This window comes from Lactuca saligna, chromosome 3 (assembly GCF_052625555.1).
Source record: "Lactuca saligna cultivar CGN05327 chromosome 3, ASM5262555v1, whole genome shotgun sequence".
In the NCBI taxonomy this organism is placed as follows: domain Eukaryota; kingdom Viridiplantae; phylum Streptophyta; class Magnoliopsida; order Asterales; family Asteraceae; genus Lactuca; species Lactuca saligna.
In genome coordinates this window covers 148005383-148032451 of record NC_136419.1, presented here as the reverse complement: position 1 = coordinate 148032451, position 27069 = coordinate 148005383, and the positions used below count along the sequence as shown (strand labels likewise).

At 33.5% G+C, this 27069-nt stretch overlaps 1 protein-coding gene and 1 long non-coding RNA gene across 2 annotated transcripts; both read left to right on the top strand.

Moving 5' to 3' along the window:
• The first annotated feature begins 9102 nt into the window (after window positions 1–9102).
• ACS (acetyl-CoA synthetase) lies at window positions 9103–16146 on the top strand. Its single transcript, XM_078986011.1, has 18 exons — window positions 9103–9487; window positions 9854–9997; window positions 10097–10252; window positions 10623–10745; window positions 10832–11000; window positions 11153–11235; window positions 11333–11434; window positions 11506–11594; window positions 11666–11756; window positions 12214–12327; window positions 13593–13669; window positions 13792–13870; window positions 14214–14282; window positions 14357–14532; window positions 14806–14862; window positions 14957–15047; window positions 15125–15223; window positions 15771–16146. The coding sequence occupies exons 1-18, from the start codon at window positions 9290–9292 to the stop codon at window positions 15954–15956; spliced, it is 2103 nt and encodes a 700-aa protein (XP_078842137.1). The 5' UTR covers window positions 9103–9289; the 3' UTR covers window positions 15957–16146.
• Window positions 16147–17758: 1612 nt separating this feature from the next.
• Window positions 17759–19181, top strand: LOC145033986 (uncharacterized). Its single transcript, XR_013677813.1, has 4 exons — window positions 17759–17889; window positions 18413–18477; window positions 18783–18862; window positions 18960–19181. It is a non-coding gene; the product is annotated as an uncharacterized LOC145033986 (long non-coding RNA).
• The last annotated feature ends 7888 nt before the right edge of the window (window positions 19182–27069 follow it).

Sequence of the window (27069 nt, the reverse complement as noted above, 5' to 3'; positions counted from 1 at the left end):
ACCGCTTGCTTGACTGGTGGAGGGTCGTTAGCCGAACGGGTAAGACAAGGACTTATAAATTCTCATTCAAAGTATGATGAATATAATAAAGTAACTAAATGTTTATTAAATTCCCAATCTTAGTTACTTTAGGAAAATGTGAATAAGGTGCTAATCCATGAAATTACACTTTACACTTTGTCTAAGTCGTTGGTGGAGCGTGTGTGGTTAACCAGCACACTAACTTGGACTTAACAAGGTAGGTAAAGGGTGACTTAAGGTTTATTATAGTATCGGTGGAGCGTGTGTGGTTTACCGGCACATCGATTGAGTGATAAACTTTAAGGGTACCAAGTGATTTGCATGGTTACTTCACACCTCGTTTTGTGATCCTCGGCATCCTAGTCACAAAACATGGAGGGCACTCTCGAGATTGAAACATGCCTTTGAAAAGTTCATTGGATCTCAAAGAATCTAGGAATTTCTAAAACCAATAAAAACTAAATATCTAATATTTCGGTTTTCGTGGTGGAAATTGGTGAATCGTCATTCACCTACCTTTCAAATATGGTATAGCTTAGATTACGGCATACCTCTTCTAAGTTATATTATATTGTGATTGGATCCTAGCCTTAATATTACATTTGGGTGTTTTATTAAGGACTCTCTTAAATCTAAACTAAACTTGTTCTTCTCTTTCAGATGTCTTCAAATAATGCTTCTGGCTCGAATCCTAATGGCTCCTTTACTCTTATGAGTTTGTGTGGGAAAGTCACCTTTGATGGATCCAACTTCAACAAATGGATCAGAAACATCAGGATGATTACCCGCTACGAGGACAAAGAATATGTCCTTGACAAGGAGCTTAAGGAAATTGATGAGTCCACTGCAACTCCACAGGAGATCCCTGACTTTCATACTCATGAAAGAGATGCAACCAAGGTGGCTTGCATCATGTTGGCCACCATGACAGCTGAACTCCAAAAGTCTTATGAGGATTTCTACCCTTATGAAATGCACCAAGATTTGATGGAAAGATACCATCAAAGTGCACGACAAGAGAGGTACGAAGTCATCTGCTCCATGATAACAACCATGATGAAGGACGGAGAGTCCGTCACGAGCCACATGCAGAAAATGCAAAGGTATGTGGATCGTTTGCTGAAGCTCAATGTGAACTTCCCTGAGGAGCTTGCAATAGATATCATTTTGCACTCCTTACCATCGTGCTATGATCAATTCCGCATGACATATCACATGAACAAGGAAGAGGTCACCCTCAGCAAACTTCAGGGACTTCTCAAGACCGCAGAAACAGGTCTTAAGGGGAAGTCGGTTGCTATCACTCCTACTCCAGACTCAACTCCGGTCTTGGCAATTAGGCAAAGTCGAGGGAGGAAGAGAAAGAGATCTTCGAAGGGTACCAAGGCTCGGACCCTTGATGGCTCTTCTTCAAGTGGAACCAAGAAAGGTTTCATTACTCCTTCTTCTGACCCAAAAGAGGCTGAACGCTTCTATTGCCATGAAAAAGCTCATTGGAAGCGAAACTGCCCAAAGTACCAGCAGGATGTGAAGGATGGGAAAGTCAAACCCAACCATGCAGGTATTTACACTATCATTTCTAATAACTCACCCCATTCGAAATCTTGGGTCCTTGATACCGGTTGCGGTATTCATATTTGTTGTGATTTGCAGGGACTAGGAAGAAGTGAGAATGTGGAGCAAGGAAGAATAAACTTAATCATGGGGAATAGGAAAGTTACACCTGTCACCAAGATTGGAGTTTATACTTAATCGCTAAGTAGTGGGTTAAATTTAGATTTGAATAAATGTTGTTATTCGCCAGAAATGGCAAGAAATATTATTTCCTTTCATGCATTGTACAAACAAGGTTTCACCTTTTCGTTTGATAATGAAGTTGGTTCGATTAATGCTTTCTTTAATAATGTTCTTTATTTTAAAGCATTACCTTGTGATGGTGTGTATGAAGCTGTATCTATTGTAGATAACTTAGGAAATAATGTTTTGTGTATTGATTCTACTAATAATAATAACTTGGATAAAGCATCATTATGGCATTGTCGTCTTGGACATATAAGCAAGAAACGCATAGGCCAACTCCAAAAGGATGGAGTATTGGAGTCGTTTGACCTAAAGTCAAATGATAGTTGCGAATCATCCTTACTTGGAAAAATGACAAAGTCACCCTTCACAGGCTCGTGTGAAAGGGGTGAAGGTTTGTTGGACCTTATACACACGGATGTGTGTGGGCCATTCAAACATGCCACAAGGGATGCTAATCGTTATTATTTGACTTTTACTGATGATTACAGTAGATATGGATATGTCTACTTAATCAAGCATAAGTCAGAGACTTTCGAGAAGTTTAAGGAATTTAAACAGGAAGTCGAGAATCAATTGGGCAGGAACATTAAGATGCTTCGATCCGATCGGGGTGGTGAGTATCTTAGTTCAGAGTTCCTTAACTATCTAAGGGAATGTGGGATTGTCTCACAATTGACACCTCCCAGGACACCGCAGTTGAATGGTGTGGCTGAGAGGCGTAATCGAACCTTGTTGGACATGGTTCGTTCCATGATGAGTCGAGCTTCGCTACCAATCTCATTCTGGGGGTATGCCTTAGAGACTGCCGCCCATATCCTTAATCTAGTCCCTACAAAGAAAGTTGCCAAAACTCCTCACGAGATGTGGACTGGTAAAGTACCTAAACTAGACCACATCAAGATTTGGGGCTGCGAGGCTTTCGTGAGACGCGAGACTCATGATAAGCTCGAACCCCGATGCGAGAGGTGTATTTTCATCGGCTACCCACAACAATCCTTTGGTTACCTCTTCTACAGACCTAGTGACAATGTGGTCTTTGTAGCAAGAAGAGGAGTCTTTCGAGAAAGAGAGTTTATAAGCCAAGGAGACAGTGGGAGGCAAATTGATCTTGAAGAAATTCAAGAGTCAAGTGGTGAAGGAACTTCAAACTCTAGCCCTCAACTTGAGGAGGAAACTCCTGTTGAGCCAATTGACGAATCTGTACCTCTGAGGCGTTCCACGAGAGTTAGGAGTGCACCTGAGCATTACTATAGATTCCATATTACTGCAGAAGGTGAGACACTTATTAGTGATGAGACACTAGTAAGTCAAGATGACCCTAACAGCTACGAGGAAGCCATGGCAGGCCCCGAGTCTGCTAAATGGAAAGAGGCTATGGATAGCGAGATACAATCCATGTATGACAATCAAGTTTGGAACTTGGTTGAGAATGTACCAGGTCGAAAGACTGTAGGGTGCAAATGGGTCTTCAAGAAGAAGACCGACATGGATGGTAAAGTACACACTTATAAGGCTAGACTGGTTGCAAAGGGCTTCTCTCAAATTCCTGGAGTGTATTATGATGAAACCTTTTCTCCGGTAGCCAAGATTAAGTCTATTCGGGTTCTGTTAGCCATAGCCGCATTTCATGACTATGAAATTTGGCAAATGGATGTCAAAACCGCTTTCCTTAATGGGAAGTTGGCTGAAGATGTTTACATGAGTCAGCCAGAGGGTTTTGTCAGCAACGAGTACCCTAATAGAGTGTGTAAGCTTGAGAAATCCATTTATGGATTAAAGCAAGCACCTCGCAGATGGAATCTTTGCTTTGATGAAAAGGTCAAGGAATTTGGCTTTTCTAGGAGTGAAGATGAATCTTGTGTATATGTCAAGGCTAGTGGGAGTATAGTTAGCTTTTTGGTATTGTATGTGGATGACATACTACTCATAGGAAACGACATTCCAACCCTGCAGGAAGTAAAGTCCTAGCTTGGAAAGTGTTTCGCTATGAAGGACCTTGGTGAAGCAGCCTATATTTTGGGGATAAGGATCTTGAGAGATCGGAGTAAAAGACTAATTGGACTTAGTCAAAGCACCTACTTGGAGAAGGTTCTGAAGAGATTCAGAATGCAATACTCCAAGAAAGGAGAGTTGCCCATCCAGAGTAACGCCAAATTGAGTAAGACACAAAGCCCTAGCACTGAGGCTGAGATAGCAGAAATGAGTCGAGTACCTTATGCTTCGGCTGTAGGTTCGATCATGTATGCTATGATGTGTACTCAACCTGATGTAGCCTTTGCCTTGAGCATGGTTAGCAGGTTTCAGGGGAACCCTGGCAAGGCACACTGGACTGCAGTAAAGAATATTCTCAAGTACCTACGAAGGACTAAGGACTGGGTGCTTACCCTCGGTGGGAGTGATGACTTGAGAGTAGTAGGGTATAGTGATGCTAGCTTCCAGATTGATAGGGATAACTTCCGCTCTCAGTCGGGCTGGGTCTTTACCCTAACTGGAGGAGCAATTTCTTGGAAGAGTTCCAAGCAAGAGACAGTGGCAGATTCTACTTGTGAATCAGAGTATATTGCAGCTAGCGAAGCGGCAAAGGAGGCGTTATGGCTGAGGAACTTCATTGGAGACCTTGGAGTTGTACCAGCTATTAAAGAGCCAATGGAAATTTTCTGTGATAGTGAAAGTGCTGTTGCCTTAGCCAAGGAACCAAGGGATCACGGGAGATCCAGACACATCGACAGAAAATACCATTTCATCAGACATCGGATCGAAGAAGGACTCCTCGTGGCAAAGAGGGTATCATCAGATGAGAATCCGGCAGATCCCCTCACGAAGGGACTGACTCGGGTTAAGCATCTCCAGCATGCTCGGAGCATGGGGCTGAAGGATGATATTATATTTAGTAGTTAGATAATCTCGAAATTTGTAAAGTGTAATTGACATTTGATGATGAATAAAAGTGTTTTATTTATGAGTAAAGTGTTACTATCTCTTGTCGATCGTTTACTATATTTCTTTTGCATGTTTTGACTTCCAGAATAATTTTGTTTGGTATAACATATGATTCAAACCTCCACAGTCGGTCATATGTCGGAAGTAGGTATGAATCAAGACTGTCATGTTTGGTTGTAGAGGTCTGGGACAAGGCTACAACAATCATGAGTGCTCATAAGTTCTGAGCATTGGACTCAACCCACGCTCACTGGAATCACTTCATGGAATTCTATCTCGAGTGATCGTGAGACAGTAATATCATATATGTCTTTAAACCTAGAGATATGATTTGTTACTTACAAGTTGGTTATGCATTGATTGTACGAAAAACGCATTGGTAACTCGATGTTATAAAATCGCGCTCTTGTGTGTAATTCAATGAGTAGTAGAACAAACATATGAGTCGAAGTTTATCTGTTCCTTCTTGGATTAGAAGCTGATATCTGGGCCCCTCGATGATTTTGTTTTGACTTATGTACCGGGCCCGGTCAGAACTAAAATTGATGTGTTCAATGAAGTTCTTTGTCAAACAAATCGGAAATCGGGAAACAAACTGTTGGACAATAAGTAAGACATTGTTCCATGTATTTGTCCGACTGATATCTAGAACAGAGGATTATATGATCACTTATCTTAAATGGCGTACCATCATTTTCTCAGTTTCGAGAAACCTTGAAAAGAGCTACGATTGCCGATCGGTTCCTGAAGTCATACTTGCAGTAATAGTTATTAGACTTATCCAAGTGGGAGACTGTTGGATAAGGTGTCTAAGTCCATAACTATTTCTGGTATGTACTTGACCCGATCCGGCATGGTCCATTTGGGTTGCATGGCACCATGCAATTGGATAGACTAAATGAGAGAAATAACACTTGGAGATTATTAATATATTATAAGTTCTAATATATTAATAATATTATTTGATTAGTTTGATCAAGAATTAATTTAGAATTAATTATGTGATCAAAAGATAACTAATTAAATATATGGGTTGATTATGTAAATCATCCATATCTTGTATAGTGGGCTAAAAGGCTCCATGGACTATCAAGTTGGGTTCCACCCATAAGATGCTCCATGGATGCTCCATGGGAGTTACAAACCCATAGGTCATGGAAATGAAGAGTCATGACACATTAGGGTTTAACCCTAGATGTGTCAACACTATATAAGTAACATGTTCTCCACCTAAAATCGGCTACACTAAGAAATAAGAGGGCTTGGCCGATTTTGAAGAAGTGTGTGTTCTCTCATAAGTTCTTCCAAGAGCATTTGGTGTTGTGTGAAACATTTGAGGCATCACACTTGGGGTGCTAGGCTCACAAGGTTTCAAGGAACACAAACAACAACAAGGTAAGTTATTCTATCTATACTTTATGTTAAAATTGTTCCCCATGTATGCTAGATAGGAATATAACCTTGGAATTCAACTTTGCATGACAATTAGACAAACATAGATCCAAGGTTATTAGGGTTGCATGTACACTTAGGAAGTGTTAGAATGCTCAAAACCCATCAATTGTATGATATGTGGTGGTTTGGGGGAGCTCACTAAGCTTCGTGCTTACCATTTCAGTTTTTGGTTTCAAGTACCCAGTTTTCAAAAGAGGAGCTCGAAGGGATTATAGTGCACACACCATAGTTAGACAACCTGGGATGTTTTACTCTGATAACGAGATTATGTTTTGAATTAATTCTCATAAATTTTATTATGACTTACGATACAGTTTTAAACGAAATTTTTAGTCGTGATTTTTGGGATGTTACAATTAGTCAATGGAGTCTAAACGGAAGTTGTAGATCCCATTGATACCTACGTGTGGATATAAAAAAACATAAAAAACGGAGCTCGTATGCGAATGTTACGGATTTTAGAAGATAATTAGTTTTGGATGAAACCCCGAAGTGATACGTGGCACAATCTCAGTCGCACCTTCTTCCCCACGGCTTCGAATTCGATCTCAACACGTGGCATGCGTACACCTAACATATAGCAATACACCCAACGTACATCAAAATTACGCCCAACATAACTTGAAATCTTAGCCTATAAATAGAAGGCGTTTTCTCTCATTTTCTCACAACTTTCTCAACCAGTCTCTCCCATACAACCCTAAACCCCATATTCTTTCCCCTATAACCTCCTAGGTGTTAGAAGCGACTCCCAGAGCACCATAGAAGGCCCCGAGAAGAAGAACTTTCGGCTCAGAAGTTCTGCCCGCGTAGAGCCCGATTCCTTGCTAAACTCCTTTGTAAGTGAGTTATGCTTACCCTACTTTAAGTATAACTTATGTTTAAGTTCATTATTGCTATTATGAACCTATAAACAAGATTTATCAGTGATTCAAAGTCGTTATACTGATTGATGTACTTATGGAGATGGTGTCTAGGTTGTGATTTAGTGAGGTGTTTAAAGTGGGATTTCCAAACAAGATACTACGTATACCAAACGGACCCTACATCCTATCTAGTTGTTCCTTACTTGATAGATCATGAAAGTAAATTTTGAGTTAATGAAATAATTAGTCGCAATAAATATTAGACTAAAATCTAGTAATAATGATACTAGGTTTCGTCGAAGGAAAAGAAAATTGTTAGAAGCGAAGTGTTGCCTGAATTTTGAAGTCATCACTTTAACAAGTGAGTGCATAATTACTTTCATCTTACACATAGATATGAAGTATTTAATATAAATTATGTGTTATATGTGCCTGTTATTTGTGTTCTTGATATCTATGTTGGATAAACGATTTATACACGTTTTACTTGATTTAAATTGTATATGTATTTTATACCTATAAATATGTGGGGTAAAGATAGGTAGATGATATAGATGATGGAAGATGAAATAAATGATGAAAGGCCTCGATGTTTAAGCTGATCCAGTCATCTAGCGGAGTATAGATGACGATCATAGACTATTCTAGACAGTCCAGTGGGATGCTGACAAGCTTACAACTTGTAGGTATTTTTTAACTACGTGTTCACCAGATGTACTCCATCCCCCTCATGATTGCCTTACTGACATATATTGCTGAGGAATCCCCTAAGCAATATTGTCTTCCCGATGACATCCCAACGTTTATGCTTATGCACTGTATTGACGATGACATCCCAATGTTTTTAATATAATGAAAACACATTTCTTTGAAAAATGTTTTGATAATATACTTATCATATTTTTGGGAACAAATTCCGCAATATTGTTCTTAAAAATGACACTTTGATTTTAAATAAAGCATACACGAATCGATCTTTTCTGACCGTGAAATTGGGGATGTCACAATATGTTTGTCCAAGATGGGGCTAAGAAGTGTTAAACACCTTTCCTTATATAATTAGTGTACATATTAATGTTAATGATATCTAATACGCCAACAAATATGTATATGGCATATTATATCATATAATATGATATACTAAGTAGTTATAATCTCTGGACACATTATTTTCATAAAATAATATTTTTTTTCCTAATTAAATACAAGAGTTGATTATATTTATAAGTAATCATATAAATAATAAATATTCAATATGTATCAACTTGATTAAGGAGTAAACTTATAAGATCGTATGTTATTAGCAAACATCATTCAATAATAACTCTTGATCACATAGATTTAACATATCCATAAAATATCAACACCTTCTCATCCAGTATAAGTTTATAACAGTATCAATAATGTTCAATTCAAATAACTTCAAGTAAACATGTTGCTTCCATAGAGAACAACATGTCCTTTCAGCTCCAATCCATCAGTGTCGGTATTCAAGTCAATAATCAACTAACATTGTGAGCCAATCTCAAACACTACAACAATTCCAAAAAGCTATATCTAACACTACAATTATACATAATAATCATATTAATAATAAATATTAAATATGTACCAACTTGATTAAAGTGTGATCGTATAAGATGATCATATGTTATCAGCAAATTACATTGAATAATAACTTTTTAGTATAGAATTACAAGTTTATAACTATATCAATAATGTTTAATTCAAATAGCTTTAAATAAACATGTAATTTTCATAAGAATAACATGTCCCTTGAGCTCTAATCCATCGGTGTGATCTAGTTTATGAAATTAGTAAGCTAATCCATCGGTGTGATCTAGTTTATGAAATTAGTAATATTTTATATATTTAATGAAATTAGTAATATTTTGATATAGTTATCATCATTTAAAAATAATATTTAATTTCTGTTTTATTATATATAATATATAATATATAATATACTAATAATTCCAACAAGCCCTCGTAAGTATACACACATGCCATAGATGCATTCATGGCAATGATACTTGGTACCATATTGAAAGAACCGACACCGCCGGCCTTGATAAGTATTTAACTCCAACAACAGGAGCAACTTGGTTGGGTCAAATTTGCTGCACTCTCGATTTCTTCATCTTTCTCTAACCGAGGAGGAAGGAGAGTTGACTCTCAAATCCGTTCGAGTCACGCTGCCGATCATGGCAGCTAGGAAAAATCTGACCACAACTAATCACCTCCGTCATTTGGAGTCAATGGCGACTCACCCGTCGGGTGCCGGCAAAATACCAAGGCTTAATGCCGTGATACTCGGCGAATCTCTTGCATCCGAGGAGGACGATCTGGTTTTTCCCAGTCACGATTTCTCCCAACAGGCACATGTACCCTCTCCCCAAAAGGTATCATCCTAAAAAAATGATCAATAGCAGATCATCTGCATGTATTGTTTCATTTCGTCGGATAAATAGAGTCGGTGTCGAGTCAAATACGTAGGTTTTGAACTATAGAAGCGATACTCTTGTTTTGATTATTGAGAAATGATTGATGTCTACATGAACATGTAGCACTACAGTTTCAATGAGAAAATATTTTGACCTAAGAAGTAAAAAGCGAGGACATAACTACTATTTCAATTTGAAGTTTTCTACTTTGGATTTTCAAAATACTAAGTAAACTCTAATCACAAGAAGGAAACAAGTCTTATTTTCTGTTGTTTTTCATAAACATTTTCATCCTATAATTGATGATTTGGGGCACGATTTCAGTACTTGGAGATGTACAACAGATCAATTGTAGACCCTGGTGGCTTTTGGTCTGATATTGCATCAGAATTCTATTGGAAAGAGAAATGGGGTCAACAGGTTTGCTCAGAGAATCTTGATGTTACAAAAGGGAATATCAAAATTGAGGTAAACAATACTTTTATCTTTCTGACATCTTATATCACACACCTAATCCTCCATTGGCCATTCCTATCTATCTATCTATCTATCTATCTATCTACTCAGTGGTTCAAGGGTGGCATCACCAACATCTGTTATAACTGCTTGGATAAAAACATTGAGTCTGGGAATGGCGATAAAGTTGCACTTCATTGGGAAGGAAATGAACCTGATGTTGATGGCTCTTTGACTTACAGACAACTGTTTGAGAAAGTCTGCCAGGTTTTTTACTTACTCTTATATTGAATATACAAGTTATCAAATGGGTTAAGATGACAGAATATCAACTTACTTACTAGATAGAGATAGAGCAACCACAATAGGCGCTTTTGCAACAACTTTTTCAAACCAAAAAGCTCTTGAGAAATGAAAAATCTATTGGATGAGCTTTTTGAATTATTGTGTGGGTCCCATATAGAAACAATCCATAAAAAGCAAATCGATTTATTTTTAAGTTTTTTCTCCTATCGTGGATGCTACTCATTTTACTTACATGCCACATAGACGCCATGTCAGCAAAACTTAGTTGTATACCTATTAACGAGTGACGTAGTAGTGATTTTATTCTTACATTTGGCAATCCTTGTGACAGCTTGCAAATTTTTTGAAAGACAATGGTGTTAAAAAGGGCGATACTGTAATTATTTACTTACCCATGCTCATGGAACTGCCAATCACAATGCTGGCATGTGCTCGCATTGGTGCTGTCCACTCGGTAAAGCCATTCAAATTCAAATTATATAAAATTTTATTTCATGACTATCCAGAAACATTAAACATTGACTTTGATTTGACTTTCAGGTTGTTTTTGCTGGATACTCTGCAGAATCACTTCTTCAAAGAGTTATGGATTGCAAACCAAAGATTGTGGTAACTTGCAATGCGGTTAAACGAGGGAAAAAAGTACTCAATCTCAAGGAGATTGTTGATGCTGCACTCTCAGAATCATCTCAAAATGGAATATCTGTAGGTGAGATCTTTTGATCTTATAGTAGATGTTTTCAGAATGCCTATACATATATATATATATATATATATATATATATATATATATATATATATATATATATATATTGCCTATTCATGAATCATGACAATGCACATTGTTTTCTTCTTCTATAGATTCATGCTTGACTTACGAAAATGAATCAGCCATGAAGAAGGAAGATACTAAATGGCAGAAAGGAAGAGATATTTGGTGGCAGGTAGTAATACTATTTAATTTCACTTTCACCTACAGATATAATTTATATCACCATGTTCATTAAACTTTACGCCTTTTGGACTTTTTTTTTTTGGCAGGATGTTGTTCCTAAATATCCTACTAAGTGTGATGTGGTGTGGGTGGATGCGGAGGATCCGCTTTTTCTTCTTTATACAAGTGGAAGCACTGGAAAGCCCAAGGTATTTAAGTTTCTTATGATTTTTTTTATTCTCATTTTTTTTTTAATGAATCATGCTGGTGCACGTGATAGGGTGTTCTGCATACCACAGGAGGATACATGATCTACACTGCAACAACATTCAAATATGCATTCGATTACAAAGATTCTGACATATATTGGTAAATCTTGATTTTTGAATTAGTGGCATGTCATCATATTTTATTTTCTAATGGTCATCACAAAATTTTAGGTGTACAGCTGACTGTGGTTGGATTACTGGACACAGCTATGTTACTTATGGACCTTTGCTTAATGGAGCAACAGTTATACTTTATGAAGGGGTAAGTAAAGCAATTCAGTATCTGTTTGTTATTATTGTATACTACTAATAAAGCATATTGTCATTTTAGCCCGAGTTTTGTTTCTTTAACATAATGAAATTCTCCTATAGGCCATTTAAGAAAACTCTTAATGCAAGAAACAGCATTTTACTTCTGGTTATTTGTTTATTGTATCACCCTGCTTTCATTTTTTTTTTTTCCAATTACTAAGGCATTGTACTTTGAAAAATCTACCCACTTATAGCGATGTGCTTTCATCTTTTTCTTCTTATTTAGACATTGTACTTTAAAATATTCTAGCCAATTATATTTATAAGAATTAGTTATTTGGATAATCGGGTAGATTCTGCAAAATACAATGTTGTAATAGGAGAAAAATGAAAGGAGGGTATTATAATAATTTATAAGAAACAAAAGTATGAAAGTATGTTGCTATTTAACTATTTAAATGCATTAGGTTCCTAACTACCCAGATTCTGGACGTTGTTGGGAGATTGTTGACAAATACAAAGTGACAATATTCTACACTGCTCCAACACTAGTGAGATCTCTTATGCGTGATGGAAATGAGGTAACTTTTCTTCTTAATTTTCTTATATGTTTGCTGTTTCTATTGGAATGAATATCTTTTGTTTAACCTTTACTCCCTGATTAGCTCATGCCTCAATAAAACAACCCATAAGAAAATATATTTGTTATCGACAATACCAATAGAAAAATATATATTTTTTTGCATTGTTGTTACCTTGCTCTTCTCCTCTTCTATGACCATACTTCACTTACGTAAGAGGGCGGAAGGTCTGCTATGAACTCACTGAGAAGATAAATCACAACATGAAGAATAAACAAGCTTCACTGTTTGTAATTGAATAATACTCAAAATAACACAAGAAAAAGCCTATTGCTTACTAGAATTTTGAGAGTCTAGTTCTCTCCTAAAGGTACAATGACCAGAAATTTCACAAAAGATACCCTACCTCTTTTCCTCTACCTTCTCTTATATGCAGTCTGTTTCAGCAACTAAAATAGTATAAATACCCCAAATACCCCCAAATAAAAAGATGCTCTTTATCTTTGCTAAATTCCCATAATTACCCCTGACTAATCACTTGACCAATATCGGAGGTAAAATATGACTTCTTATACCAACCACTTTTACAAACGAAAAAAAAAGTTGATTTTATAAGGACAAAATATTAAAACTTTTAAGGGAAATGTGATGACATTTTGTCCTTATAAAATCAACTTTCTTTTTTCCTTTGTAAAAGTGGTTGGTATAAGAAGTCATATTTTAAAAAGTTGATGTTGTGGAACCAATTTCAAGAAAAATAAGTGTATCATTTTTTAACATATGTAACACATACAAACCATACACATTTTTTTAACAAAATCTCAAGTTATAAACCAAGTCACTTCTGTAAAAGAAATTCTTGAATAGTCATTTACAAAACTTTATCATTTTTAACATATGTAACACATACAAACCATAAACATTTTTTAACAAAATCTCAAGTTATAAACCAATTCACTTCTGTAAAAGAAATTCTTGAATAATCATTTACAAAACTTTATCATTTTAAAAGCACATACTTATAGATTCATCGTCATGAAAGCATGAAATAAATTTTAAAAAAGGATACGAGTGCTCAAAGTGAGAAAAATAATGAAGAAATGTTTATAATGTTATAAACACTTAAATGGATGGACCCACTTTTTCCACCTGTTAGCAGCCATAATCTGTTTCAAATTCTTGACCCTGTTTTTAGGTTAGGGGGGGCATATTTGTAAATTTTCCCCTAATCACATATTAATCTTGTGTGTGTGTTGACTATGCAGTATGTTACTCGATACTCTCGTAAATCTTTACGGGTTCTTGGTAGTGTAGGCGAGCCCATCAATCCAAGTGCATGGAGGTTCTTTCCCAACTCGGCTTTCATATTTATTTATTTATTATTTTTTTGTAAAAAAAAAAAAAAAAAGATTTCTATTGTATGTACTTCATCCGAAAATTCCTCTTATTGACTTCACTTGACAGGTGGTTTTTCAATATAGTTGGAGATTCAAGGTGTCCAATATCAGATACCTGGTGGCAAACAGAGACAGGAGGCTTCATGGTACACCCACCCTCATATTAATTAATTACCCTTAACTGCAAAAAAAAAAAAATGAAGCAATGTAGTTCTATTTATTTGTTTATTACATCGTCCTACTTTGTATTATAGCAATCTACTTTGGAAAATCTACGTAATTATATTTATAGCAATGCAATTTGGTAGATTTCTCTAAAGTACAATGTTATAATTTGATACATCTCCTGGTTTTCGAAGATAAAAAAAGAATGGCATAATAGAAAGAAATGATGCTATAACACAGATAAATGAAACTATATGTTGTTATTTCTTACATTTAGCTGTATTACTAATAACTATGATTGGTGTTCACCATTATTGTCTCCAGATTACTCCTTTACCTGGAGCATGGCCTCAAAAACCTGGATCTGCTACTTTCCCGTTTTTTGGGGTTGAGGTACCCTACCCTACCCTACCCTACCCTACAAACAAAATGAAATTGTTATTTAATTCTTGATTTGGTAAATGCAGCCTGTGATAGTGGATGAGAAGGGAAAAGAAATTGAAGGGGAATGCAGCGGGTATTTATGTGTTAAAAGCTCATGGCCAGGGGCATTTAGGACACTTTATGGTGATCATGATAGATATGAAACAACTTATTTCAAGCCATTTCCTGGCTATTATTTTAGTGGTGATGGCTGCAGTAGGTAATTTTATTCATTTAGATCATCTCATCTTGCTCATAGGTTGCCTGATAAATAAAGTAACAAATTTTGGTAAAAACTAGATGGAAAATGTAAAATGACATCAAGGGTATATAACAAAAAATGAGCATATAAGGGTATATTTGGAGAAGTTGTGGAAAAGCTACACTGCAATAAACTCAAAAAATAAGTGTCAAACACAAACACAAGCATTATATGTTTTATGTTCTTAATTTTACATCTTCAGTTAGCTGAGAATGTTAAGTTTTGTTTTAGGGACAAGAATGGATACTATTGGCTGACAGGGAGAGTTGATGACGTAATAAATGTCAGGTTAGGTATCCATTAATGTGTCTATTTAATAAATAAATCAACAGAATAATAGAACTAGAAGTTTGTATTATTTATTAATTTGGAATATCAACAGTGGACACCGTATTGGTACAGCAGAAGTTGAATCAGCTCTAGTTTCACATCCTCAATGTGCTGAAGCAGCTGTTGTTGGTGTTGAACATGAGGTAACTCTCTCTGTCTCTCTCTCTCTCACAGGGGCATAGTTGGTACATGAATTTATGATATGTTTTTGTGTTATTAGGTGAAAGGGCAGGGGATATATGCGTTTGTTACTTTGGTGGAGGGTGTTCCATATAGTGAAGATCTTCGCAAAAGCCTTGTGCTTGCTGTTCGAAACCAAGTAACTTTTCATTTTTAAATCTAAAAAATCTTTTTAAAGTTATTGCTATTATAGGAAAAAATGGAAGTACAATGCTACAATTGGGTACATTTTTGCCTAATAAGAAAAAAACTCAGAGTACCATGTTGTAATAGAAAGAAATGAAAGTCAAACGTTATAATAAGCAAATATAAAAAGGTATAATGCTATTTTTTTTTTTTTTTTTTTTTTTTTGCATTAAGCCCTTAAGTAGGCTTAAATGCAAGAAACAACTGCGTACTTCCATTGATTTGTTTTTTATGGCATCCTCCTCTAGTTTCTTCTTATTACAACATTGAAAATTTTATTCAACTAAAACAATGTCATCCAATTGGGTAGATTTTTGAAAGTACAGTGTTGTAATAGGAAAAACTGAATGGTAAGGTACAATGCCATAATCAGGTAGATTTTTCAAAAGTTTTTAAGAAAAAAAATGTACAAGTACAATGTTGTAATAAAAGTATATAATGGTATGTTTTGAATATATATATATTTTTTAGTAAATTGGTTATTATTGTATATATATCAGATTGGAGCATTTGCAGCTCCGGATAGAATCCATTGGGCACCAAGTCTTCCAAAAACAAGAAGTGGAAAGATAATGAGAAGAATTCTAAGAAAAATTGCATCTAGACAGCTGGATGAGCTTGGTGACATCAGCACCCTCGCAGATCCATCTGTAGTCGATCAGCTTATTGCTTTAGCTGATTCCTAAATTAACAGCTTTTATTCAAAAACCACCAAATCCAGATTGACACATCAGGCTTTGATTGTATTAAAGTTGGTAACGGTTACATGGTCATGTTTTTTTTTTTTTTTTTTTTTTATTTTTTTTATCCGAGTCTTGTGAGGTATTTGTGATAATAATTCGGCTGATTTGTGTAATAACTCCATTTCTTTCAACATATACATACCAACATATATATATATATATATATATATATATATATATATATATATATATATATATATATATATATATATATATATATATATATATATAACCGTGAGAACCACGATTATAAAATTAATTAAAATTTTATATTAAAAAATCAAATTTATTAATCAATTATTTTAAAAAATTACCACTTAAGAAATATTTTTTAGTTATATAAAGGGAATTATAATCAATGATTTAAATAAATATGTGAAGTTATATCACCTTATAATCTATATTAATTTTATTTTATTTTTCAATCTAATGTTATTAATTTAATATAATTAAAGTGTGAATTAAAATTTTGAAATTTAAAATGAGGAATCAATTATTACTTTAGTGTAATTAGAGTGAATTTAAAATTTGAAATTTAAAATGGATAATTAATAGATTGACAAGTGGTATGATATGTGATATATAATATTAATGAGGAGTTCTAATTGTATAGTATTTATCAATAGGAGATCAAACTTATTCTTTTATTAAAATAGGGATATATATATATATATATATATATATATATATATATATATATATATACACATTATGAAAGAAATCTTATTATTTTTCAAAAAATAAATTGAATATATTAATATTATTTTTTAAAAACGTTCAAACCATTAAACTAACAGTACAACTAACCAACAATAAATTAATATTAAGTTTAACGCATGTTTTTTAGTTCCTATAAATCTGATCTCATTCCCTTAATTTAGATTCATTCCAAATTTAATGCTGACAACAAATATCCTTAAATGTGGAATATATTGACCTTGCTCCATCTTCACCTAATTAAATCGGTCGATCCGAGTGTGGATCCAAGATTCAGTGGGAGACTCATTCAAATCGGAAGAATTTTCGAACTCATTTTCTCTTTTCAGTTCTCACTTTCTCACATCACCGTTGCACGAACAAAATCTCTAGCATTCACCACTGCATCCATTAAGGGGTGTTTGACAAAGCTTAAAAAAGAAGTTTTTTGATTTATTACCGGTTTGATAACGGTATAAATAAAAAAAATGTTTGGGTAAAAAACAATTTATAGCTGTTGGTAACATTTAATAAATCAAAAAGTGATAAGTATCCTACCCTTTACTTATTAAAAACTTCTTATTTCACAAAATAAGTTATCAGTAAAAAAAATCATAAGTAAAATCTCTAGCATTCGCCACTGCATCCCGTCTATTAAGGGGGGTGTTTGGCAAAACTTAAAAAAGAAAATTTTGATTTATTACCGGTTTGATAACAGTATAATTAAAAAAAAAATATCTAGATAAAAAATAACTTATAACTGTTGGTCACTAAGTATCCTGCCAATACTTATTAAAAACACTTTATTTTAGCAAATAAGTTATAAGTAAAAAATTATAAGTTGCCAAACAGCCTCTAAATCACTACCACCTCCATTTTTCCGATATCTCAAGCAATGAATCCCACTAAGAACCGTTAGCTTGGTACTTCCTTCTCCTCTCTACCAAACCACCAATGCACAACCAACGTCTCTTTCTTTTTTCTCTCTCTCTCTCTCTCTCTATATATATATATATATATATATATATATATATATATATATATATATATATATATATATATATATTACTCTATCAAAGAAACCCTAACTACCGAAATTCCGAGCAACCACCACCAACGTCTCTTTTTTCTCTTTAAGAAAGGCCTTAATCAATTCTCATTTCTTGGTACGATTGCAACAGTAAGTAATATTCAACACCTCTCTCTCTCTCTCTCTCTCTCTCTCTCTCTCTCTCTCTATTCACGAACACATAGATCTTTCTCTATGTCTATCTTTAAGACCACAAAGATCTTCATCTCTCGCTATGGTTTTGTGTGTAGCTGTTTTTGAAGTATTAGACTGAAGGTGCTTTTAACAAAAGTTGAAGGTGATGTCAATTTATAGGGTTTCTTCCTTTTTGAACTAGAGGTTGCGTTTATTCTTCTTTCTTTTGTGACATTGGATCTTGACTCTGTTATTGTATATAGGATGTCATGGATCATGACAAATATAAGGCACCAAAATTGAACCATGTTTCAGAATGTTTCTCAATTCTTAACTTTTTTTTGACATTTCTAATTGTTTTTCTACTTCTGGTGGTTTTTTTGGTTGTTTGTATGCAAGTATTCCATGTTTCTGATGGCTTTTTAAATTTTGCTTGACCATGTATCCTGATGATGCCCTTATAATGATTCCCATATTCTTATTTTTTTTAATCTTGCAGGATTAAAAATGTGTTCTTGAAGAATGAAACAACCCTCAAGCAATCTTCAAATACACTGTGTTGAGGTATTTTATCCAAAAAGTTGTGAGTTATTTGATTTTTAACCCTAACGTGAATAAGATTTCATATTTTGGTTTCGTTTAAATTGGAAAATTTCATTTATCATTTTCCTATTCATCTCTTTAAGTTGAATGATTATGGTTATGTCTGTGTTCCTTTGGCAATTTGATCCAATGAATGATGCTTTTTGTGGTTGGCTTATATTCTTTTGATTAGTGAAGATAGAAGATGATATCTGATTAGTTTATGATTTTTTGGGATTTACTTTCTACCTTGGAATAACAACATACTTATGTTTTTTTTGTTTCAGGTTAAATACATTTTTTATATCATATGCTTCCAGTTTCAATGACAAGAGCAGCAGGTTATGCAAATGACTTTGAAAATAAGGTAAAGAATATGCATGATGATTTGTGAATGACATTTTGATTTGCAGTAGTTTATATGAATGACCTTTTTTTTTTTTTTTTTTTTTTTTTTTTTCAAGAATCATTTCAAATGGCTTTGCAAAATGACAGTGGATCACCATTTTATTAGCTTTTGGTGAAGGCTTTTATCATATCTTAAGCTTTAATCATAAGGGTATTACTGTATTTTGAAAAGGTGAAGGCTTGTTGCAATATAATTGTAAAAAAATAAGCAGGTTGCTCCAAAATTAACATGCGTGTTTGTGTGTTTGGCTGTGTGTATAAATATATATTTATGAAAAGTATCACCACCAAAAGATAATGTGAATGGCACGCCAAAATCATTTCCTACTGGTGTTTTGTTTTGCATACCAACAAAACCAAAATCATTTAGTTTGACTGAACCTTCAAATGTTCAACCCCTTTATTCTGAACATGGAGTTTGGCTCTATGGGAAACGGTGAATCTTTTTAATTTGAGCAAATTTTAACTTAATCTGGTGGCTAACGTCGATGTATGATATGGAAACAAACTTAGTAGTCAAAAGGGTAAATGCAAGATAAAGTTGTACTTTTCATTGATTTTTATCATTATAGCATTGTACTTGATTTTTTTTTGATAAATGACGTTTTTAAAATAATCTATCAAGTTATAGCTTTTAACCATTAGTTAAATCAAATATTATGAAGAAACTAATAAATTTATGTGCTTTTGTTTAATAATGTATCTTTGTGTGTCTTTTGTGTTATTTTAGGGAATTGACATCTATAAATTATCAAAATTTTTGTGTTAAACCCAAGTTAAGAAAGAAAGATTAGCAATTAATGCCTAACCTTTTTTGCCACTAATATGATATTAAGGTCATAAAAATGATCTATAATTCAATTTTAATGATCCAATTTTTTTTTTCCCAATTTTTCTCTCCAATACAGTACTATACTCGATTTTATGATTTGTATATTTTTTTTAAAAAAATTTCAAATTTTGAAAGGGGCCCTCACGAGTCTTCACCGAAAAGAGTCCTCACATGATCCTGTTTATATATATATATATATATATATATATATATATATATATATATATATATATATATATATATATATATATATATATATATATATACTTTCATATATAATATTAATACAAGTGATTTTAAATCAAATATTTTATAAATGTTTTAAATTTTTCTTACAAGTTTTAAACTTTTTTTATTTTACATTTTCATAAATTTTTTTTATAACTTTCATATAGTTATTTCTAAACTTTCTTTTACAATATTTTTAAAATGTTTCTTAGATTTTGTATGACAATTTAATATATTTTATTAACATTTTAAAATATTTTCATTAAATACTAGTTTAAAACAATGTATTAAAAAAATTAAAAGTTTATAAATTTCTAATTAAAAAGTATTAAAGAGTTGTAATAATTTTAAAACATTTACATTATATAGTTTTTTTTTTGTTTTTTTATTTGCTAATTAATATTTTCTTTTTATTTTTTAAAAGATCTTCCATACTTATTGTTACATATTTAATTTATTTAATTTTATTGTTAGATACTATTTACTTTAAAAATATTATATATGCTTAAAAAGTAAAAGAAAAAAAATCATAAGAGGCTGTATAAAATATTTCACAAAACAAAAACATATTTATTAATTGAAAAGTAAAGTTTAGAATTGATCAATATTTAATTAATATTTAGAAAATTATAGATATTTTAAATATAACACTTGAAAAATATAATACAAATAAATATAAAAAATAAAATCGCTATTAAAAGTGGGAAAATTGATATATCAAAGTAATTAACTTTTTGTTTTATTCACATTTAAGACAACTTTTTCTTTTGTATATATTTAACCATTTAACTTGTTAATGTATTCACATATTCATATTGTCATCTACTATAGCCGGTGACAATAGTAACATATGAACACATATAACAAGTTAAATTTGTCAAATATGTACAAAAATAAAGAAGTTGCTTATATGTGAACAAAATGACAAATATAATTACCCTGATAAGTAATTTTTGTTTTCCTTTTTCTAATTTTGAAATTAAATAGGACAAACTGGATATATCAGAAAACATGTTGGGTAACTTACTGAAATTATTTGGGTAAAAATTAGTATTTTTTTATAGTTCAAAAGCAAATTGAGTAGAATAGGTAAAAAAGACTTTTTTCCAATATTTTTATAATAATTATGCTGTTAATTATAATTATAAAAAGTATATTAGTAAATTTATGATGATAGTATAATTCTTTTTTTTTTTTTTTCAATAAAACAAGGAAAATTGAGTAATCTAACCAGAATTTGAGTTCTAGTTAATAAAACTAACCATGTTTTATGTTTTTTGAAACTAATCACCTGGTTCGGAATGTGTCATTTTGGAAAAAAAGAAACGGCTCAAGCCTAATACTGTAGTCTAATGCTATATATATGGGCCTTACAAAAATCCAAAATATGCGTATTGGATTCTACAATTCTGAAGTTCGTTCTACCTACATTTCGAACCTAGTTTGCAACATGTATTCGTTAAACCAAGTGAGTTTTAATTTTTAAGTTACTTGCACTTGAGTTTTCAAACATGTATTTTGGAATGCGTAGAACACCCCAAAATACGATGAACAAGTCCAAAATATCCATTTTATGTATGTTTTCATTTGTTGTACATATATGAGACGCATGTAAGTATCTTATATTGTGTTTATGATCGGTTTTTTAGTCTGGAATTATGTTTATAGGGAATCCGGAATGATATTGTAAGTCCGGAATACGAAGAACGTAGTCAGGAGCGCGATAATCTATTCTGGAATGATGTTCCAAAATAAAAATTCATTATTACTTTTTTTGGTGCCTGACATTGTTTAATAACTTCTATTAGTCCAAAGATGAATTTGCATGGATGTTGTTAAAAAAATAGGTTTTACAAACAAAGAAGTTGTATTATGTTTACAAAAGATTTCAAAATTGCACCCGATAAAGATAAAATCGATTAAAATGTTGTTAAAAAAGTTGCTTTTATGGTAATGTATTAAAATGTTGTTTGAAATTTGTTTTTGCAGATAAAAAACCAAAATGTTGAGTTAGAAAATAAAATAAAAATAAATCATCAAAGACACCTATAAAATTAAGAAATAAATAAGAAATGATGTTAAATATTAAATTGAAAGCAGACAGAACTCCAAAAGATGGGATCGAAGCAAGTTCAAACTAACATATTATTATAGACTAGTTGCAAATAATTTTTTATTGATATGTTTCAGCAAGTTGGTTTTATTATTGGGTATGTTTATGCAAGTTGTTTTTATGTGTATGTTAATATATTTCATTTTTAGTCTCCAATATCCAATGACTCGATCGATGAGGATGAGTTGCCAATAGAATATGATATACTTCGTCTTGAAGACAAGCAACACCGTCTTGTTGATACGAATGCAGTAGAAGTGATTCGTGATTATCAACGTGCGAAACAACGAATAATAATACTGTAAATCCCGTTATCACATTATACGGCTGAGGAGTGGAGAAAATTAGCATTGTATAACATGAAAATGCTCCTCATTATGATGTTTGGAGATATACAACAATTTGTGAACACAATGGACCTCATCGAAGAGGCATATAGGCCAACTCCAAAAACAGAAGATCGAGTCCAATTGAATGATAATGGGTTCAACCTAATTGAAACTACATGAAATTGTTTGAAAATCATGTAGACACCACTAGTTTGCACCGGATGCAAGTTTTCGGAAAATCGGAAAAAGGAAGAATCATGTTTTGAAAAGAAAACCATTTTGGGTTGATAAAACTAAAATATTTCTTGTTTAAAAGAAAACCTCACAAGGACCCACGATGGTTTGGGTTCCTAAATCTCTTTGATTTTTGCAGGCTATACGTGTTGAATAGTACAATTCAGAATGGTATATCGACAACGGCTGTTCTCGTTACATGACAGGGAGAAGAGACGAATTGCGAGAGTTTAGATCGTTAAAGGATGGTGGTAGAGTCAAGTTTGGAAATAACGCCATTAGAGAGATAAAAGGCTATATGATGATTATGAATGGCAAATTCTCGATTCGGAAGGTAACATATGTCGAGGGCCTGCAACACAATCTCATAAGTGTTTTGTAACCGGGGGTCAAAATAGTAATTTGGGTAGCACTTCGTTACTATAAATAACTTTCTTCTATAAAAATCGGGAGCTTTCTTGAAAACCGGGCTCTGTGAAGGTAGGGTTTCAAAACCGAAAAGATAAATTTCTTCGGCTTCTCGGGCACTTCAGAACGTATTTCAGGTGTTTGCTATGATCTCGGGGCTTCGGGGGAAGTCGGAATGAAAGAAAGATAGGTTAAAGGGTGAAATTTGGCAATTTTCTCAAAAATACCCGGAGGTCTCGTAGCCACTATATATAGCTGCGAGCCTCAGATCTGGAGCAAGGAGATGAAGGCACGCGTCGCAGATCTTCGGCCAAAGAGAGAACATGCGACAACAGCAGGGAGGCTAGGAAGGCTCGGATGGCTCCACCGGATGCGAGGCGCGCCGGAAGCTGGTTGGGCCGCGACTTCGGTCCAATAAAAAGGCAACACACGTCGGATTCTCATTGGACCAACTTTAGACTAATCATCAGATTAGGACACGGGGCAAGCTCACACGAAGGGTGATGTGGCCGAACCTTATCCATGCAAAATTTCTCGCATTTCGCATTTTTCTCGATTTTTCTGCCCCGAACTTCTAAAATTCATAACTTTCGCATACGAGCTCCGTTTTCGATGTTCTTTATATGCACGCGTAGGTAAAATTATGATCTACAACTTTCGTTTAGACTTAGTCGGCTAATTTTGACTTTAATTTTAATATTATTATTTTTAACAGACCGGGACAGGAAAATCCGTTAAAAATTCATAACTTCTTCATCCGACGTCTGTTTTCGTCAGACTTTTTATCGTTGTACTACTATTGACGAGACTTTCGATTCTCGTTTTGGTTGTGTCGACTAAATATCGCTCGATCTTTATTTCGAGTTTTTAGTTGTCTACTGCTATTACGAAACTTAGAAAAATCATAACTTCCTCATACGAAGTCAGATTTAAAAATTCTTTATATGAAAGTTTATTATTTTAATGAGTTCTACAGCTTTCATTTAGATCATTAAGGCTAAAAAGTAAGTTTATCAGAAACTCACTTTTTACGCGACGTAGTGTTTGCCGGTTTTATCGCGGATCTTCGATTGATCATAACTTCTTCGTTATAATTTGGATTTTGACGAGGTTTTTGCCTAAACTTTTCTAACGAGATTCTTTACAACTTTAAATAATAAAATTTTACTTATTTCAAATTTTATATTTTCGCTAAATTTCACTATTTGGCATTTGATTGGAATCTCATTAGACTTCCAATACTTTCTGAATGATTCTAACCATAGTTTTACTTTATTTCTAGTAAAAACCATATGTTAGAACTCAACATTCAAATTCACATAATATTTCGTAATATTATTCACTTTTATAATTTACACTACACGATGACTGGATGTGTATGTTACACACATGCAAACTTCCAGGGGAGAATGAAAATAATGACTCAGATGTTCAATTGGAATTTGAAGAAGTTAATGCTGGAATCGATCCAACTTATGATCCGAACTATCATCCTATGACTAAGTGGACCAAATATCATCCACAATCTCAAATGATCGGAGACTCATCTTTAGGAGTACTTACAAGGGCTCAACAAAAAGCAAAACAAACTGCATTATTTTTAAATTTGGAATTTTGCATGTTTAATTCTTTCATATCTAAATTGAACTGAAAACTGTGAAAATTGCTTATGATCATGAAGATTGGGTTCAAGCAATGCAGGAAAAACTCAACGAATTTGAACGAAACAAAGTATGGAGATTGGTTCCAACTCCGAAGGATGCTTCTGTTGTCGGAATGAAATTGGTATTTCGGAACAAGATGGATAAAGAGTGAAACGTAATTCACAACAAGGCAAGGTTGGTAGTTAAAGGCTATTGTAAAGAAGGAATCGACTACGAGGAGACATTCGTAATAGTGGCTAGACTGGAATCTATTCGGATTTTTCTTGCCTGTGCAGCTCACAAAAACTTTGATGTATACCAAATGGATGTGAAGTATGCATTTATGAATAGGGAACTAGAAGAAACCGTCTATGTTGAACAACCACCTGGATTCGTGAATGTAAAATATCTGAATCATTGCGATGTTATGGATAAAGCGGTATATGGTCTTAAACAAGCACTGATGGCATGGTATGAAACTCTGACTCGATTTCTAAAGCAATAAAACTTTAAACAAGGTACTTTCTTTTGTAAGAAGGAGGGTAACCATCTGATGATTGTTCATATTTACGTTGATGACATTATTTTCGGATCTACTAATCCCAACCTAACAGCTGAATTCAGAAAGCTAATGGAAACAAAATTTGAAATGAGTTTGATGGGTAAAATTAACTTTTTCTTTGGATTGAATATAAGACACAGTTCAGATTGCATTTTCATTAATCAATAAGCCTTCACAAAGACCTTACTGGAGAAATTCGGAATGGTTGGTGTTTCTAAAGTCAAAGTTCCAATGGCATTCAGAACAAAGCTCACACATTCTCTTGATAAACTAGTAGTTGATATCACTTTGTATTGTCAAATTATTGGGTCATTGCTGTATTTAACTTCAAGTAGACCTGACATTATGTTTCCCGTGTGTTACTGTGCTCAATTTCAAGCCAATCCTCGAGAACCTCATATGCTATCCGTTAAGAATATCTTTCGGTATCTGAAGCATACTACTTCTCTTGGACTATGGTATCCGTCGAATTCCGGATTCTTCATAATGCTTTCTCGGATGTTGACTTAGGCAGATTTGGAGTTGATTGGAAAAGTACATCAGGGGATTGTCAATTTCTGGATGGCAAATTTGTAAGTTGGCAATCCAAGAAGTAGACTTGTGTCTCCTTATCCACTGTTGAAGCTGAATATATTGCTGCTGCATCGCGTACGTCCCAAGTTGTGTGGATTCAATACCAACTTGTGATTTCGAAAGTGCTATCAGAATCTGCCATAATCCAGTGCAACAGTAAAAAATGAATCACATTGCACTGAGATATCATTTTATAAAGGATCACGTTGAGGATGATAATATTGAAGTTCATTTTGTTAGATGCTCAGATCAGTTGGCCAGCATCTTCACAAAAGCCTTACCTGAACCTACATTCAATCGGATTTTACAAGGGATGAGTGTGATGGAAGCTGACTCAGTTTCAAAATCCTCTTTGTAATCGAAATTTACTATTCACATTCTGAATGGTTCCGAGCTTTGGAACGTCTTAGAATTCATTTTTCAAATTATGATTGGTTCCAAGCTTCGGAATGGTTTGGAATATACTGTTCATTGGAGTTTTGGAATGTTTTGTATCCTTTGTACAATAAGTCTTTTCCGATTGGTTCCGAGCTTTAGAATGATTTGGAAGTTACTGTTCATTTTTGTTTCTGAATTCTTTTTCTCAAAAGTATTTTTCTAATCACAAAACATTTTTCTTTAATGTTGTTTTATCTTCTTTAGAAAATCAAAAATCATAAACATTTTTCATTATTTCTGTTTTTATCTTTTTAAGAAAATCAAAAATCTTAAAAATAATTTTCTTTATTTATTTCTGTTTTATCTTTTTCAGAAAATCGAAAATAACAAAAATATTTTTCTTTTTTTTGGAAAAGTAATGTTTACTTTTGAAGATTAACATTCTTCATTACTACAATTAAGTATGATGGGACATGTTTAATTTTGAATCCTTGTACTAGTTAAGTGTCCCTAGAAGCATACTACTGCGTGTTGTCCTAAGCCTCTGAGACTCTATGTTTGAAGCCTTAATGAAACCTTCATTCTGATCGTTTCTTCCCAATCAGGCTATAAATTCACATAAGTCATTGAGCTACCTTACTCTTCTCAAAATGAGTTAGAAGTTGACTGCTTTGTCATTCTTTTATAGTAGATTTACACTTTCTTATTTGGAACCAATCTACATTTTCTCCATCAATTTCATGTTCATTAAACGTTACCCTTGAGACTCTCAGAAATTACCACTGAGGTTTATGGTTACACAACATCTATGTTTATGATCTTGAAGTTGTTCTCACCATGATTTTGAGTGATACTTAAAATCTAAA